General features: G+C 34.5%; 1 protein-coding gene across 1 annotated transcript in view; it reads left to right on the top strand.

Moving 5' to 3' along the window:
• LOC111514123 (voltage-dependent calcium channel gamma-5 subunit) overlaps nucleotides 1-19,088 on the top strand; it is a gene marked incomplete at its 5' end in the record, with an annotated part of 298,378 nt that overhangs the window by 71,211 nt on the left and 208,079 nt on the right. Inside the window, one exon of the mRNA XM_074185146.1 lies at nucleotides 12,505-12,616. Within this exon, the coding sequence (XP_074041247.1) occupies nucleotides 12,505-12,616 (112 nt within the window). The remainder of the gene's footprint in view (nucleotides 1-12,504; nucleotides 12,617-19,088) is intronic.

Below are 19,088 nucleotides of genomic sequence, written 5' to 3'. Positions count from 1 at the left end.
ACTTACTGGAACTACACCAAAAATCATAATGATGATAATGAAAATTGTTTCAATCAACTCTCCCTCCAGAGTCAAAGATTATTAAATCATCATGCCCATTGAAAAATGACATTTATGTGAAAGTATGACATTTGTCAAATTAAAAAAATCCATACATGTTCAACTTTCTTTCGTCAGTTATATATTCAAGTAATTGTCTTCCACTCATTTCTACTGTAAGTATGATTTGTAATGTTATTCATTGGCAAAAAAAAATCCACAACTCAAAAAATTAAAGGCCCTGAAAAAGCTTCCCATTAGAAGCGAGAGCTTGGCAAAGTAAAGCGGATTTTTAATATTTGATTTTTTGACTGAGAGACCCCGTTATTCCATTTCACTGTATAGCAGAGCGATTAAGGAATGGAGTAAAACAAACAAGAAACTAGCATCGTATCGCAACAGAAAAATGTTCCTCCTTCAATGCAGAAAAAACAATGTGGTCAATATCCTTTTCAATTCTACAAATGGTAAAAATTATTATGACATTCATAATTTCAAGGACAACTAGATCGCATTTCTAGATCGAATTCAACAAAAAGTTACTTGAAAAAGTTGTGTCTACGACAATTTTATATCCATATGCTAAATTTTATGCAACTAGGATAAAGTTAACGTTTTGCTTATTTTTGACAGATATCCCCTTTATTTTAAAAAACAAGTTCGGTTAATTGTCATCAATTCATGTATACATAACAAACTCATCATGGAGTTTAAATTTTCTGATAAATTTTCACTCATACGGACATATTTAGAGAGAAATTAAAAATGTGCTGTAGAAATTTTAACATGACTGGTGCGAAGTTTCAATCACTTGGCTTTTTCTTAAATAAACGTCAGTACTTTCAATTTTGAAAAGGCAGACACAACTAAAAAACTGCAATAAGTATTAATGAAATTACTAGAGTTAAAATTACATTAAAATTTCAATATTCAGTATTTACAAATTATTTATAAACACTAACTAGGGCGGTAGGGATGCTAAATCACGTTGAATGAAATTTTTAAGTAGGTCTTGACCAACAAAATGCATGCTATGGTAGTGTCAAGTTGTTGATTTACTTGTCAAATTTTTAACAGTTATTGTTACAATGATGTTGTCTCTTCAGGAAAGAATATAAATGGTTTTAATATGTGGTGAGAATACACCATACCGGCAAGTAGCTAACATTGATTCATTTCGTTAATTTCTTTTGTTATTTGCTCAGCATTGAGGAAGAAAATAACTCGATATACTCAACTACCTGGACATAACCATCGGATATAACCACAACAAAACACAATTTCAAACGGCAATATACAGGAAACCTACACAAACAAGCTCCACCATACCCGCAAGTTCAAACCATCTACCATCACAAAAAATGGCTGCATATAACGCATTCATATATAGAATGTTGAGGAAGCCCGAAACACAGAAAAGAAAATCATATACCAAAAAGCGAACGAAAACGGATACACCCAAAAGACAATAGATACATTAGAATCAAACAAAAAATACAGAACAAGGATCAAGCCAACCCAACAGACAAAACAACACAACGATGGACAGCATTTACGTACGTAGGACACCAAACCAAAAAACTAACTAACTAACATCTTCAAGCCATTGAACATCAACATCACATACAAGCTAAACACGAAAATAACACAAAAAATAAACAGCTATGAAAAAGAAGAAGACAAAAACCAAAACGGGATATACAGTATACAATGCTTGGACTGCAACAAATTCTATATCGGCCAAATCAAGAAAAAACTGATCCAAAGGTACGATGAACACAAAAAGGCATACGTAAACCCAATAGTATATGAATCAAACCTCGCAACACACGCCATACAAAACGAACATAACTTTCCCCCACCAGAGAATATAAAAGAAGTCAATGAGGGAAACCTCATAGACATTTGGGAAAACTTAAACATATATAAATTTAACTGTCAAAAATCACTTATCGAGGTACAAATACAAATCAAAACACAACAGGACCTAACATTCAGTATATTGAATAAAGCAATAAACACTCCTAGAAGCAATGAACCTGGAGAAGATTTAACACAAACAATAGTACCTGTTGTAATCCAAATACAGGCAAATTTACCAGAAGCAACAGAAGTACCTGTATTGAGGCGTTCGGACCGTATAAAAAGACACACAACAGGATAACACGTTCAGATAGAAGAGTGCCTAGTAGATGACAGCACGACCAGCTGTCAAAAGCGCTCGCAGATAATCAAATAGAAGTCCTAGAGCTTTAAATCCTTTTTGTAACTTACATTAATAGTAGAATACTGAAAATAAAGGAAAAATTAGTTGCATCATTCAAAAAAAAATATATATATATACAGGCTGATTCACGGTGGATGGCACATTAGACGTTTCTGGTGAACCAGACAACGGATCACTTTGAAAATTCAATGGAGGGCATATTCGGACATTCTCTAGCCAACTAAAATATTTTCGACAATACGGTGTTGCCGCTTCTATTAGAAAGCAGTAGCAACTTTGATTTTTCAAATGAAACACTCTGTATATAATATTATTTTTGGAAACTCCAACAATTGCCCGACAACTTTTCTTGATATTTCCCTATACCTATCTGTTACCGTTTTCGAAATAAAAATTAATTTCAATTTTTTTCTTCGAAAATCATGACTTCTAAAAATGCCGATATCTTTTAGTTAAGAAGTACTATGATATTGAAATTTGGTTTAGAGTTAGGTGATACTTGGACACTTCCCACACGTCAGCCTAATCTCCGTTACTTCAATACAGGGTGGTAAAAAAATACAGTTTTTTCGTTTGCTTGAAAAAGTTGCTGAAATTTGATTATTTTAAATGGAACACCCTGTATATTATTGAAAATTCGAAAAGCTGCTGAAATTTGCTTTCTTTCTATGTATATTATAACTATACCTAACTAGTCAAGTTTCGGACTTATGAACATTTATTTGTGAAAATGTCCCTTCAGAATGGTATTTCCATTCGGTATTTGGTAAGCAGGCCATGATTACTATTTGACAGTAGCGTTGTGACATTCTCCTAATAATATCGACATTTTCGTCACTTCAGAAGTTGCAAATACCTTCAAAACGATGGAACAAAACTATTCAAACGAAGTTCTTATGAATTTGTTTATTATTTTTGGACAGTGTGACAAAATTATCAGCAGAACATGTAGAAAGTTCAATGAAATGTATCCGAATCTACCGCCAATGAATCTCAAGAAATTCATACGAATTCAGAACAATTTCAATGCATTTGGATCAACTTTGAAAGCACCAAGAAACTTGCCTCGACCCGTAACTTTCGAAGACAACCAGATTAATGTCTTAGCATATTTTCAGGCATTTCCCGAGTCATCGATAAGAAGTGCTGAAGAAGATTTGGGAATGAAATATTCATCGGTTCAAAGAATCTTGCGAAGACATAAAATGCATGATTATAAATTCACCAAAATTCAAGCAATGAAGCCTCAAGATCCTCAACAGAGAGTAGAATTGTGTGAAATGTTGTTGACACGCATTCAAGAAGATCCATTTTTTTTAAATAAAATTATTTGGACTGATGAATCGAAATTTTCGAGAGAAGGGATTTTCAATAGAAAAAATCGTCATTATTGGTCCAGTGAAAATCCTCACGTCACAAAAGAAGCCGGATTTCAAGAAAAATTTAGTTTTAATGTCTTCTGCATGTTGATGGACAACAAATTGAGGTACGTGATATACGAGGAGTCATTAACATCCAGAAGCTACCTGAATATTTTGGAGAATACTGTAGACAGTTTCGTGGATAATCTGCCACTCAAAGATTATCGAAACTGTTGGTACCAACTAGACGGAGCTCCTGCACATTGCACAAGAGAAGTGAGCGCAGAACTGGATAGACTATTTGACGATCGGTGGATGAGGCGCTTGGGACCATGGAATTGGCCAGCGAGATCACCCGATCTTAATCCATTAGATTTTTATTTGTGGGGAATGTTTAAAGAAAAAGTTTACAAAATACCCGTGCGTTCGAGAGATGAATTGTTAGAAAGGATTGCCCAAACATTTGAAGATTTGGATCCCAATGAAATCAGATCTGCCACAACGGAAGCAGTCAACACCCGCATTTTAAAGTGCTTGGAAGTGAACGGCCAGCGATTCGAACATATTTTGAAATATTCCACATGATTGTTTTACTTTTTTATAATTATTCATATCAATATGTCCAATTTCAAGTTTCTTGGTGCTTTTTTAAAGTTTATCCAAACATATTGAAATTGTTCTGAATTCGTATAAATTTCTTGAGGTTCATTGGCGGTAGATTCGGATACATTTCATTGAACTTTCTACATGTTCTGTTGATAATTTTGTCACACTGTCCAAAAATAATAAACAAATTCATTAGAACTTCGTTTGAATAGTTTTGTTCCATCGTTTTGAAGGTATTTGCAACTTCTGAAGTGACGAAAATGTCGATATTATTAGGAGAATGTCACAACGCTACTGTCAAATAGTAATCATGGCCTGCTTACCAAATACCGAATGGAAATACCATTCTGAAGGGACATTTTCACAAATATATGTTCATAAGTCCGAAACTCGACTAGTTAGGTATAGGTATGGTATACATAGAAAGAAAGCAAATTCCAGCAGCTTTTCGAATTTTCAATAATATACAGGGTGTTTCATTTAAAATAATCAAATTTCAGCAACTTTTTCAAGCAAACGAAAAAACTGTATTTTTTTACCACCCTGTATTGAAGTAACGGAGATTAGGCTGACGTGTGGGAAGTGTCCAAGTATCACCTAACTCCAAACCAAATTTCGATATCATAGTACTTCTTAACTAAAAGATATCGGCACTTTTAGAAGTCATGATTTTCGAAGAAAAAAATTGAAATTAATTTTTATTTCGAAAACGGTAACAGATAGGTATAGAGAAATATCAAGAAAAGTTGTCGAGCAATTGTTGGAAATTCCAAAAATAATATTATATACAGAGTGTTCCATTTGAAAAATCAAAGTTGCTACTGCTTTCTAATAGAAGCGGCAACACCGCATTGTCGAAAATATTTTAGTTGGCTAGAGAATGTCCGAATATGCCCTCCATTGAATTTTCAAAGTGATCCGTTGTCTGGTTCACCAGAAACGTCTAATGTGCCATCCACCGTGAATCAGCCTGTATATATATATATATATATATATATATATATATATATATATATATATATATATATATATATATATATATATATATATATATATATATATATATATGAAGATGTTATTGAGTGTATATGATATAAATCACGTGAAAAATTGTGGACAGAACACTCAAAAAACGAAGGCAAACCGCAGACACGTGTTTCTGGCTATTGGCCTCATCAGCGCGGTGCAATCAATTGCAAAGATGGACAAAAACTGGTTACCAAAAATGAAAAACTTCACATATGCACGGTGTCAGCAACAGGAGATAACTGCACATTTGTAGTTTCAATTAGAAGACCTATCATATCCTCCAAAATTTTTAAATAAATTGTTATATAATACTTCATCTAATATCATCAACATGAGAGAGACCAATAAAGCTGAAAATCCAAATTTCAAATACTTTTCCATTCCTTATGTTCCTGAATTGTCCAGCAAAATCATAAACGTATTTAAAGAAGAACAGAATATAAAAATTCCACAAAAGAAAGTTGAACCCTTAACTGAACTACATTCAAAATTGAAAGATGAAGATCCGTTATTTGAAAAGTCACATTTAGTTTACGAAATTCCTTGCAACAGTTGTGATAAGATATATATATATATATATATATATATATATATATATATATATATATATATATATATATATAGGTCGAACAAAAAACAATTTTAAAACCCGCATAGCTCTTCATAAAAGTAATTGTAAAAATTTAAAACGAAATTCTTGTTCTCTCACACAACACGTTCTAGATAATGATCATTCAGTCAATTATACTAACACCTAAATTCTTCATTTCGAACCAGATTCAAATAAAAGGCAATTTCTGGAAATGGCTGAAATCAATATTGAAGAAAACAATATCATCAAAAAGACAGACATCGACAACCTCAGCAAAATTTATTCATTTTAACTAACAAAAAATATAAATCTGAAAATATTGAATTTTACAAAAAGGATTTGAAGCTTTATATCTTCTATTAATTATCTGCGAGCGCTTTCGACAGTTGGTAGTACTGTCATCTTTAAATTTGAGGAGTGCTTAGAAGATGACATATATATATATATATATATATATATATATATATATATATATATATATATATATATATATATATATATATATATATATATATATATTCATGAAAAGTATTTTTCTATCATGTTATTTTCCTCATGAATATTTTTTCTGTTCTCCGCCCGGATATTTCATTAAAACGATCCGCACGAACAATGTAATTTCCGCTGCTCTTCTGACCTTGAGCAGTGAATTTAATATACACTTTTGGTAATGTTTTTTATTCGAACTCTGGCTCTATGCCCGAAACGTGGCTATATTGGACACGAGCGTGTCGACAGCTATTTTAGAATGGATTTTTATTAAAAAGTTTGGAATATCTTTCTGTGTCGCTACATTCGCTCCACCTTTAGGTAGCAGCAACTCGTGTGAAATAATAACTACAAAAAAATTTCACTCAATGCATGAATGTTCGTACAGTTCTTAAGACTTTAGTCTATCCCACTTCATTGAACAATAATAACCGTCATAGGACATTGACATACTTCGGTCAACCCACCAATAACATTGCCCGTACTTGAAAATGAAAAAATTGAACACGGCTCACCAAACAAATAATAATTCAAGCAAATTCATTAAAAACAATAATGACACATCTTCAGTTTCTGATAGATCAGGAGTATGAGTTGACTTGTGGCTCTTGCACAAAATTTTATAATGGCCAAGAGTGAAGAATCTTTTACCAAAGAATGAAAGAACATAGACGGATTTTTTGAAATGTGAACAGCAATTCCACATTTGCCACATTTCTCCTAGAGGAACATGATTTTAGTCACGACTATGAAGTATCACATTTGGAAGAGAAAGGTTCAACACTCAATCTTTTGGATTGTTCAGTTAATAGATTTAGGAATTCTGATAATTCACTGAATAAACGAATATAATTGATTTCTCTTTTACTGAATGTTTTCTAATGTGAAGATAGTGAGTTAGTTTATTACGTGTTCATTTGAATCTTCAATAAGATTTCACCTAAACTCAACTAAAATTATCAGTCATACGAGTCAAATCCAACCTCTCATTTCCAAATGGTAATTTTTCTGATTACCTGAAGACTGGCAGGGTCGTTACTATTCTAAAATTGGTGATTCAAAACTGGTAGGTAATTATACATTCCATAACTATTCCCTACTCCCTTCTGTTTTAGAGAGGTTAACTTTTCACTCGAAAGTGAGTCATCGATTAATTGTCAACCAGCATAGATTTCAAGAAAACAAATCCACAAACAGTGCTGTCCACTCCTTTTATGAAAATCTGACTAACTTGTTTGATGCGGGTGAGTGCCCTGTTGTGATATTCTATGATCTAAGCAGAGCTTTCGACTGCGCCAACCATTCCACCCTAATAACTGAATTAATTGAAATTGGTGTTGAAGGATTTGCCGCCTTTGGAAAAGATAAAATCTAATCTGCACGCACATCGCAAGTACGTTAGGTTTCCAGGAATAATTGACATCAGTGTAGGTGTTAATCAAGGGTCCGTAATGAGCCCAATATTGTTCCTTATATATGTAAATGATATAGTTGAAGCGAACCCATCCATACATTTCACATTGCTTTCGGACAGTACGTCCATACTTATATAATTATTCTCTAGAATAGAGATTTAATGAAGTTCTTTCTGATCTCTACACTGGTTCTTCATGAATTCATTGCATCAAAATGCAGAAAAAAGTCAGTCAATACATTTTCATAAAAGTATAATACAAATGTCGAATCCCGACTATGATAAGGAATATGTTTCTGGGGTTCATCCCCTATTTTTAATGATATGTTCATATCACAGTAAAAATTGATACGTTATATCTCTTATATAGGTCACCCCACGATTGAAAAACGGTTGTATAATAAACTTTCGGGCAAAATTGATTCAAGAAACCATTCAAATAATGCCTTAGAAAGTACCTGTTGAAAGGTGGATTTCACTTCCTGGAAAAGTAGGCCCGATACATTTGGGAAGGCGCCTAGCAATATCAACTTATCAATCAACGATCACTCCCCACAGTGATTATTGGCTCCGAGAATCATGTACCCTGAGTAAGCGCATTAAACTAAGAATGACAGCCTTCTACATCAGCTAATATTGCTGCCTCAGTGCGGCAAGTCGGTATAATTTTGTGATTTGAGAGTGGAGAGGGCATCACTCCACCAAGGAATCCAAATATCAGAACAACAATTCTGACAGAGTGATCTGCATAGAGTCCGCTGAGTTCGAAGAGGCAATCTCAATATTTTATAAGTTTTTCCTTCTTTTTTCGGACGGTATGGCCACTAACACCTGAGGCCTTTGGGCCCCGGGTTCAACCACCCGGTAGACCCAAATATGGGTTCCTGGTGATCAAGGAAGAGACCCCCACAATCGACTTGCTCGGATGAGTCAGAGGCAAGGTGGTGGGGCCTATAACGTTTGCCAAACCTACATCTCTTGCTCGTTTTTACATGAAAGACAATTGGGATCATTTAGTCGAATTTCAGCTCCTCTGTAGATTGAAATTTGGGGTTTTTATTACTTCATATTCCAGTTTCTGTTACTGAAACTAAGTGGACTCAGACTCATACATCCTTTTGACAAACCTTAGAATAAAGTAGCATTCAGAAGGACTCCACAGAGACACTACACCCGGCAAATGTATGCTAATACCTCCCGCTGCAGGGTGGTGGTTTCAGTAATATTAATTGTTAGAAATATGTATGAGTGATGACTTGTTTACTTCATGGTAATTCATGATCACTTAAATGAAATAAATAAAAAACACTTTTGTCTGAATAGATGAATTTCATTTAAACGACCAGTTTTGGGTTTGACCCCATTATCAAGTATGAAACTTCAAGTATATACTTGTTAATGGGGTCAAACCCGAAACAGGTCGTATAAATAAAATCTACCAGTGGTATTTAGACAAAATTGTTTTTTATTCATTTCACTTGAATTGTTTAGGAATCCTACTTCTAGTTTGTATGGTAGCACTCTATCAAAAAAATAATATTCTTCTTATTTTCCATATTTTACTTCAAAAATCAAATATAGTTATGCTCATACGTGGTCGAATGAATTACCATATGTTTAAAATTTCCAGTCAGGAGTTATCAAGCAAATCTAAAGTCAAATTTCCTTCACTGGATAGCTTCCTTCAAAAGGAAAGGGAATGGTCACCATTGTAGCAGATTCCTTGACGACCTCAAATTTCAACAAACGAATATATCAAGTGGCGGTTATACGTGCAGACTCCCCTGTAGGCCGTTTGATAATAGCATCGGTGTTCCGACGCTTCGGCGTCACAGATAGGTGTCTTCCGACGTCGGAATGATATTATGCGATGCGTGACCCGCGTGCCAATTTCGATGTCAAAGGCGCTAATATCGAGAATAGCCTCGACTTCGGAAATGAGAAATCGCTGACGTTGACGGAGTTGTTGAATGTTTGTCGTCAAAATGAGAAGCAGTCTCGAGCGTATCAATCTACTGGAGCCCGCTTTTTTTAATACATCTCGAAATGAGGAGATCGGTGTAGCTACTTGATGTTTCTCTCTTTTCTTTTTCTTCTTTCTATCATCCCGACTAATGAATAAAATGAAATGGTGAGTAACTGTTCGTGATATGTGCCCGTAAAAATTTCATTAACATTACAATACCTGAGTTTTCAGCCAATGAAATATGAGGAAGAGAGATGTGAAGAGAGAGGTGAAACTTTTATTCATAACATCACATACGATTTTGGTATAATTCAAAGAAATCATGCTCACTCACTTTGGTTAATTAGCATTGATGAGTTGCTACCTATCGAGAATATATGAAGAGAAAATTCCAAACTGATGTCATATATAGGGACTTCTTTAGAGCGTTCGATAAACTTGATCATGGAATATTGCTATCGAAATTGTACAGGTACGGCTTTTCTCTGAACCTGATCCAACTTTTCATATCATACTTCACTCACAGGCGTCAGTATGTTATATTCAATGGCTTCAAGTCCGTGGAATATGCAGCTACCTCAGATGTTCCACAAGAAAGCAACCCAGGTCCACTTCTCTTTAACGCCGTCATTAACGACATAGTTGAGGTCATTGACAAGAACTGTTCAATATACGCGGTTCAATATAACCTGAAATTATATTGTGAGATCAATGACATCGAGAACTGTTTTCAACTCTCCCTCAATCCGAAACGTGTTGACCAATGGTGTTTCCGCAATAATCTTCCTTTAAACGCGAATAAATGTAATATAACGACGTACACAACAAAATATCGTCCATTTACATGTCAATATTTAATAAACCATATTCCACTTTAACGGCCTCTCACATTTACTGATCTAGGTGTCACCTTCGACACAAAACTTTTATTTCGTATCACACATTGAAGCCATTCTGTCTGCTGCAAACAGAATGTATGGATTTATTGCACGAATCTCCAGAGATTTCGCGGATTCACCTACTTCGAGAACCTTATACTATGCTTTCGTCAGATCAAAATTAGAATATGTATCCATAATGTGGAATCCATCCCATCAGTTGTATACAGAAAAAGTTGAATCAATACAACGTCGCTCCCTAAAACTTCTCTCCTATAGATCAGACAATATCTATCCACCAACTGGATTTCCCCATGATGCATTGTTGGCTAGACATGCTATGAATAGCTTGAGTTGCCGTCGTGATTGTTACCGAACAAATTTTCTTTTCAAACTGAATAATAATTTAATTATTGATCATTATATTCTTCAAAAACTGAATTTCAATGTACCTATAACTTATTGTAACTGTATTGTATTGTGATTTGACTTATATCCCTGTTCTGTAATTGGGTGTAAACTGTAGAACAGTGTTTAAATAAATAAATAAAAAATAAATATAAAAAAGTAAAGTTGTTAAAACCGGGATAATTTTTTGTTTTCGAAAGTGTGGTCGACAATAATCTCATACTCTGTTCCTGCCATTATTTTCATAACTTTTTTCAGTTGACATCTCACGAACATGACATGAATTTATACTCAGTAATATGCAATATGTTGAGTTGTGCAATACTGAAGAATTTTTGAATATTCCAACCAGGACGCCCCCACTTAGGATAAAAGGGGCGCGTTTATATATGAAAGATACCTTTTCATCACTGTTTCTCCGTACCGCTATATTTTTGGAAGCTGAAATTTTGTATGTGGGTTCGTTTTATGATGTTGTTGTGCAATACTGAACAATTTTTGAATATTCCAACCAGGGCGCCCCTACTTAGGATAAATAGGGGGCGTTTACATATGAAAATTACCTTTTTATCTCCCTACTGATATATTTCCGAAATTTTCAAAAACTACACCTCACAATTTGATCACCACAAACTTCGAAGTTGTAGTTTTTGAAATTACCATGGATCTTCATCAAGTAACGGCCGAATCAATCAGAAAAAAACATTTTTCGGAAGCTGAAATTTTGTATGTAGGTTCGTTTCATAACGTAGTTGTGCAATACCAAATAATTTTTGAATATTCCAATCAGGAATATTCAAAAATTCACTTACGATAAAAGGGCGCATTTACATATGAAAATTACCTTTTCATCATTTTTCCTCCATACCGCTATATTTTCGAAGGCTGAAATTTTGTATGTAGGTTCGTTTTATGTTGTAGATATGAAATATAGAAGATTTCAACTGGGCGCCTGCCGCGGGAGAAAAAGGAGCGTCCACAAATAAAGTTTGTTTTTCATCACTGGTTCTCCATGCCCTTGAATTTATATTTAATATCAACATTGCACACCACGCGAGGAGCCAGGGCGTCTGGCTAGTTCGACATAATTTCGAAAAACTTCACCTATCTCAAATTTGCCCACAGAAGTGTGCAAATGGTTTTGTAAAGTTTATCATTCGGTTACTTACTCTTAGAGTAACTATATTATTTGGTATGATAGAAACAAGATGACAATTCATTAACGGTATGAATTGTCATCTTGAAATAAGATTCGAATTGTTCCAACCTCGCACATATCAAATATTTCACCTGTATGGAGATATCTAAGTAGCTTCTTCTGCATGACCGATACGTCAACAGTTCAACAATTCGAGCAGCATGTACAATGCGGGAAAATGCGAGAATATCGACTCTCCATCGCAACTGTTCAGCTTTTCTCCCATATCCATATATTTTAAATAGAATATACTCGAGTTACCCGCATGTTGAGTAATCCTGATATATTTTGTTACAGAAACGCCTTCCCCCGTGTGTCAGTTGGTGAAATATTCAGGATGGGAAAATGTAGGGGATCTCGGGATTTGGACTACCCTAGATTTTGCTCCTGTCTTCATATCCAGGATGAGGTCAGTGTTCTGCGAGTAGATAACCCTTATTACCAACTAATGCACTATATTATGTTTGAACAGTGACGAGTGCTCCATTCCTAAATCTTGATTGATGTGGCTAGGATCAAGCTTGTTTTAGTTGCATTTGGTTGAATACTCTTGACAGTGGCGTCGGATTATATTTGCTTGGATGTGACGAGGTGGTGATAGATATTTTGGAGTCTGTTATTTTGAATACAATGTGGTTGCGGAATAGTGGAATTTATAATTAAATATGCTGTTGATTGGACGAAAAACTGTCATTTGCTGGTTTATACAAGGTGGGGAAAGAAAATAATAGGCCCATTATTTCTCATAGGTTATTTCAAAAAAATGTCGATATTGAATTTGACAGCAACAGTTTTCACCTCATAATTCAAAATGACGAAAATTATGATTCGCGTGGAGGTGGGGTTCTGCTTGCAGTTAATTTTTTTTTTGTATCTGAAGTCTGTGATATAGAGTGATTCTCTAAGGTGGCTCACCCCTATATCTTAAAAAAATTAAAAATTTAGGAGTGATGTATTATAGTTTCATTTACATTTTATGACATATCTACTTGCTTTGCCGTACTTCCGGTTTGACCGGAAATAGCCCCAACTTTCGATTTTTAAATGGGACATCTGATATATTTTCACTTATTTCGATGGAGAATGACATTCTGGATCCAACAATAATCAACTTGTCAATATTTGAGGAGTAAAATCATTTTTATTCCAATTTTAATTTTTTGATCTAGAATGCCATGGATCGTGTAAATCGCTTCATTCTAGATCAATTACCATAGGAAAACTACGACTTTGAGGCTTATGACTTCAGAGTCATTTTAAAAAATAGTCGCACAGTCGCACATATGAATTTTTCCAGTTAACTTGATTTTTTCAAATGGAAAGGGGGTGGCTCGTCGGCTTTTTGTGAAAGATCATTTTCTTATGTAATGCCACATACTTTCACTTCTTTCTGAATAGTTGCAAGAAACGATCTTACCTGAAAATAAATAATATAAAATAATACGTATTCGGTATATGTCGTGTCTTCGAATACTCGAAAAATAATAAAAATGAAAACAAGAGTGGACTGTAAGAATTGTGGCATGAAGCGAACTCACCGAAATCCTCGCACAAATCCCTGCTTATGAAAAGGCCCTTTCTTGGAGTGATCTTTCTTCAGCTTCACTGGATTGTACAACAAAACGGAAAGTTAAAATGAGTTACCAAACAGTCCAAGATGGCACAGATTCTAGACCACACACGGCAAAATAAGTAAGTAGCAAAAATAATTGCTATTCACGTAGCGTACTTAGTATGAGATCGTAGGTAGGTCTCTAATGATATGGTTTTGATGGATAAGCATACTTCAAACGAGTCTTGAGCATGCGCCCTTAGAAGTTGCTCCATGCCAACAATAATAGTGCTAATGAAAATTGAAAATCAAAAATAAAGACGCAACAGTATACTTATGCAATAAGTCCGTTTATTCTATTTATCCATGACAAACAATTGAAGTTGTTGCTAAGAGATCCTAAAACAAATAGCCTACTTACTGAATATGCTTTCACTTTTAAAATTTTATTTGTTGTGTAGTTTATAATTAGATATGGCAGATTATACTAAAAACGAGAAAATTGACATGTTGCTAATTTACGGAGAAACAAAAAAGAATTCAACTAATGCAGCTCGAATTTATGCTCAGAAGTTCCCTAATCGTCACCATCCCACTCGGCATTATTTTCCAGAACTGGAAAGAAAAAGGCGAAATGAACCAGACGAAAATACCAATAACTCCATCGTCAGTGAAGAAAAAGAAGTAGACATGTTGGACTATATTGAAATGAATTGTACGGCGTCAATTCGCCAAATTGTTTCTGAGTGTGATATAAGTTATTCGTCCGTTTGAAGAATTCTTCACAAATATAATTATCGATCATTCAAGTAACAACTACACCAACATCTTCACGAAAACGATCACAACCGAAGATTGACTTATTGCAACTGGTTTTTACTAAATACAGAGAAGATGTAGGTTTTCCTACATTTCCTCGAAATTATTTATTCAAATGAAACCCGATTCACCAACTTGGGTATGTCCAATAGGAATAATAAAAGGTACTGGTCTCAAACAAATTTACGTCTGATGCAAGAAGGAAATTTTCAAGAGCGATTTGGTTTCGATTGCTGGATGGGTATTATCGGAGGAAAACTTTTGTAGATATATCTACAGTTCCTTAGAAATCAATGAAATATTTCATTGATTTCTAAGATTTGCCAATGGCTAACCGAGTTGATAACTATTTTCAACGAGATTGAGCGCCACCTGACAATGCTCAAGTCGTAAGAGAACATCTGAATGACACCTTCCCAGAAAAGTGGATTGGCACTTATGGACCTATTCAATGGCCTGCAAGGTACATTCTTGAAATGTCATATTTTAACATAAATGTATTAATTCTTTTTCATATTCTAGATCACTAGAACTCAATCCGATAAATTTTGTCTCTGGGGAACAATTAAAAATTAGGTTTACAATGTATCAGCTACTCGTGAAAAACTAGAGCATAAAGTAAAAGTGGAATTCCAGAAAATCACTGAGGAACAGTTTATTAATGTGATGCGTGTATCAATTGAAAAAGTTTAACTTTGCCGTGATCAAGGAGGGGGCCATTTTGAAAATTTATAACCTAAATGGACTAATTCAGTAAAATTGACAAAATGAAGTGAATGTGTATGTTATCAAATTATTCGTGAGAAAATGATCCGACGAGCTAACCCCTTTCCATTTGAAAAAATTCAGTGAACTGGAAAAATTCATATTTGCGACTGTGAAATAATTCTTAAAACGACTGTGAAGTTATAAGCCTCAAAGTCGTAGTTTTTCCATGTTACTTGATGAAGAATAAAGCGATTCACATGATCCATGGCATTCTAGATCATAAAATAAAAATTGAAATAAAAATGATTTCATTCCTCAAATATTGATATTCAGAAAGTCATTCTCGATCGAAATATGTAAGAATATATAGGATGTCCCATTTAAAAATCGAAAGTTGGGGTCATTTCCGGTCAAACCGGAAGTATAGCAAAGCAAGTAAATATGTCAAAAAGCATAAATAGAATTATAATACACAACCCCCAATTTTGTTTTTCTATCTCCAATAATGACAAATTTATAGGGATGAGCCACCGTAGAGAATCACTCGGTATGAATCTTCAGTTCAATCTAATAATATTTCGAGTGTTGAGGTACTCAGTTATGTTTTGAGCCCGATTCTTATTGAAATAGCTTATATTCCTCGTGAAATGACAGCTGCAGAATATGACAAATTATTTGAATTATCACCCAATCATGATTCGTAAGTAACAAATGACATCCATTACCCTAGCTTGTTAGGGAATTTGGCACTCGACTGTGAAACATGGACTTTTTGTTTCAGTGAAAAAACCACTCAATTTCCAAGAAATCAACCATAAGAAATTCATTCGTTAGTTCAAAGCAATAAATTGAAGTATTCAAAAACACCTTTCGAAATGACACTGATGCGAATTTCGTTGCCTGATTCAAATTTATTCTCTTCAAATGTTCACCCTCAAAGCAGATCATAACCTAAGTATTTTATCAGAAACCTGATGAAGAATATTCGAGGAAACGCTATCACTATGTTATATATAAAAATGTAGAAACTTTTTTGAGAACAAATCATAAGCACTACAGGAAAATCGTTAAGGCGCTTTAGGAGCGGTGCCTGTACAAGTAGCGATTCAGGTTGGATTTGAATCGCTGGAGATTGAACCGTGAAGTTCGAGTTATACTGAGTTGAATCTCAAAACGGTAAGCAGTATTTCTGATATGTACCGCTCTTGATGGAATCAAATGTGCCAATTCACTTATACACCTCTCGTAAAAATATCTATAAAAATGTGACAAATCTCCAACTTTTTTTCGATGTTCCAGACTATCAAAGTTGCGACTTTTTCTTAAAAAACAGTTGTTTTCTTTCCGACGAAGAAAACAATGTTTTTTTTTATCCTGTTACACAACCAACCTTTTTCCAGAAAAATTATTGGATCACTAAATTAATTGACTGTTGCAACTTATGTTCGTGTCTACGATCAGATGAATGGCTCTTTTCTGGATGTAAACCAGCAGATTCGGGGTATGCTTGGGGGCCGAACTCCATACATGAGAACATTATTCCAAAGAGTGTCTCATTAGAGCTTTATAAACCATTGAAATGTGCTGAGGTGTGTACAGATGTCTGATTCGAAACAGTGTTTCTAGCTTTTGAGAAGCAGCCTATGAAATTCCAGCGACATGATTGTGCCAAGACATATTGATGTCCATTTTAACCTCCAACAAACTCTTCGAAGCAGAAAGCGAAATTGTCTATCCACACATTATTATATCCGGTTTCAATACAGGACCATTCATTGAATTATCGAAATTGAAATGTCTTTTGCATACTAGGACCAAACTGCAATAACGATAGTTACAGATAAAAGTGCCAAGAAAACAAAGAAAGTTTCATTTCTTATTTCTCATGATGATCTCCTACCGCATAGTAACAGCTACATAAATCAATATTTTGAACAATAGGCTGTTTCCAATGAGACCTTCCCTACTTTCATAGTTCTCTAGCAATACTATATGCTATTTCCAGTCTCTCAAAACTATATAAATGTAAATCGTTGTGTGCCTATTTCAATAATGTCTCTACCAATATCATTCCGTTCTAGGGCTCCTTCTCTGGGCATGTTAAGCGTCAATAAGTGTTTCTGATCTGCTGAATTGAAAATGCTACGCTTGCCTGACATATTCAGACCAAACAACATACTTTTTGTTACAGTACTTCGTTTAAAACATTCCTTATTTTTCGGTTGAAATCGCTTTGTCACCTGTTATGAGTAAGCGATATTTTGAAAGCTTCTTTGTTAAGTTTTCATGAAATGAGATCCTATTCATCAATGTATTTTATCTTAATGAGCTATGACTTATCGTTTTATCTATTAGATATTTATATTTTCTGATTGATTTTTATTAAATTTGCTTTGAAGACACAAGAATGTGCGATACTACCTTCTTTTTACTTTTTATCCTTCATATATATGTATACAAATTTCAGATCAGTGTAAGCATTGTTGGTAGCTGGGAAATCAAAGTACAGTGGCTTTATTGTTTCAGATTCCATATGTTGGAGATAGTCGTGGATTTCCCTCTCATTCCCTACCTACATAACCTATCATCGGACTGTAAAAAATTGTGTTGGGATATTTCACCAGTTAGACATTTGGTTTCGAGAAAATTCTACAATTGATCTTTCAACAGTTTTTGTTACAAAATACTAGGCACAAGCGAGGACACCATTTATTTCATGAATTCGTGTATACCTTTTTCTACTGTTTTCTTTTCTTCTATATACATCATATTCTAGATTCTTGCTGGCATTTTTTGTAATTGAGAGACCAAAATATATCGTTTTCACTCCCATTAGTGAGTGTTAGTCGTGAATAATTGTGGATTGTCGAAACATAGTTTCCTACTAAACTTTCCTATATGTTGAAAGTTGAAAACTCAGTATCTACATATCGAATTCACTTCCGTTGAAGGTGAATTTACTCCTCTTGTGCTTTCAGTGCATATTTGCGAATTCACAAATACGCTAAAAATGGAGACAGATCATTTCTCTCTGCAGTTTCCTCGTGATACCTGTATGAACGATTATTGAACTGAGAGCAATTGTGTTCAAATTTTTCACCAGTAAGACATTTGATTTCAATAAGATTCTTCGAATGATCCTTCAACAGTTTTTGTTGAAAAATAGCACGCAACAGCAAGGACACCAAAACTAGGATATCTCCATATTGCAAACTACAGTTCACATTCATTTCATGAGTTTGTGTGAATTGACCATACCTTGGAATTCCAAACTGCCGCTGTAGTAAACTTTTGACAGGAATTGATCGTACTCTTTCACCAGGCTGATGAATTTAGCCGATACTGTTCAATAAGAGACTTGCAAACTCTTACTTAAAGCCGATGTAGAGAAATTGAGTCGTTGGTAATTTATTTAAAGAAACAAAAACGAAGCATTTGTTGTCCAACAACAGAAGACGTTATGTTGCACCTTCATAGATATCTTCAGTGAAAATAGAGTGAATCACAAACTAGAAAGACATTACTGAACTTAATCGTCCTTAAAGGAGAAACAGAGTGAGTGGAGGCGATATCATCTCTCATTATGACACCTTCCTTGAAACCTACAGAACACTTCTCACGAACATCAAATATAAACGTGACTCTCAAATGTAAACGTGTCGTGAAACCAAGCTGAAAAACGACCGACAAACGAGAATTCTACTCCCTTTTCCTCTATAGCAGTAGTTCCTAACTTTTTCAATGCCACTACCCCTGTGAACAACTATGGGAATTGAGTTTACCCCTAGCTAATTTAAAATAA

This window comes from Leptinotarsa decemlineata, unplaced genomic scaffold (assembly GCF_025532065.1).
Source record: "Leptinotarsa decemlineata unplaced genomic scaffold, Ldec_3_MD MMD2_tig00026363_RagTag_RagTag, whole genome shotgun sequence".
NCBI classification, from domain to species: Eukaryota; Metazoa; Arthropoda; class Insecta; order Coleoptera; family Chrysomelidae; genus Leptinotarsa; species Leptinotarsa decemlineata.
Note: the sequence above shows the minus strand (reverse complement) of the source record. Positions and strands in the feature narration are given on the sequence as shown.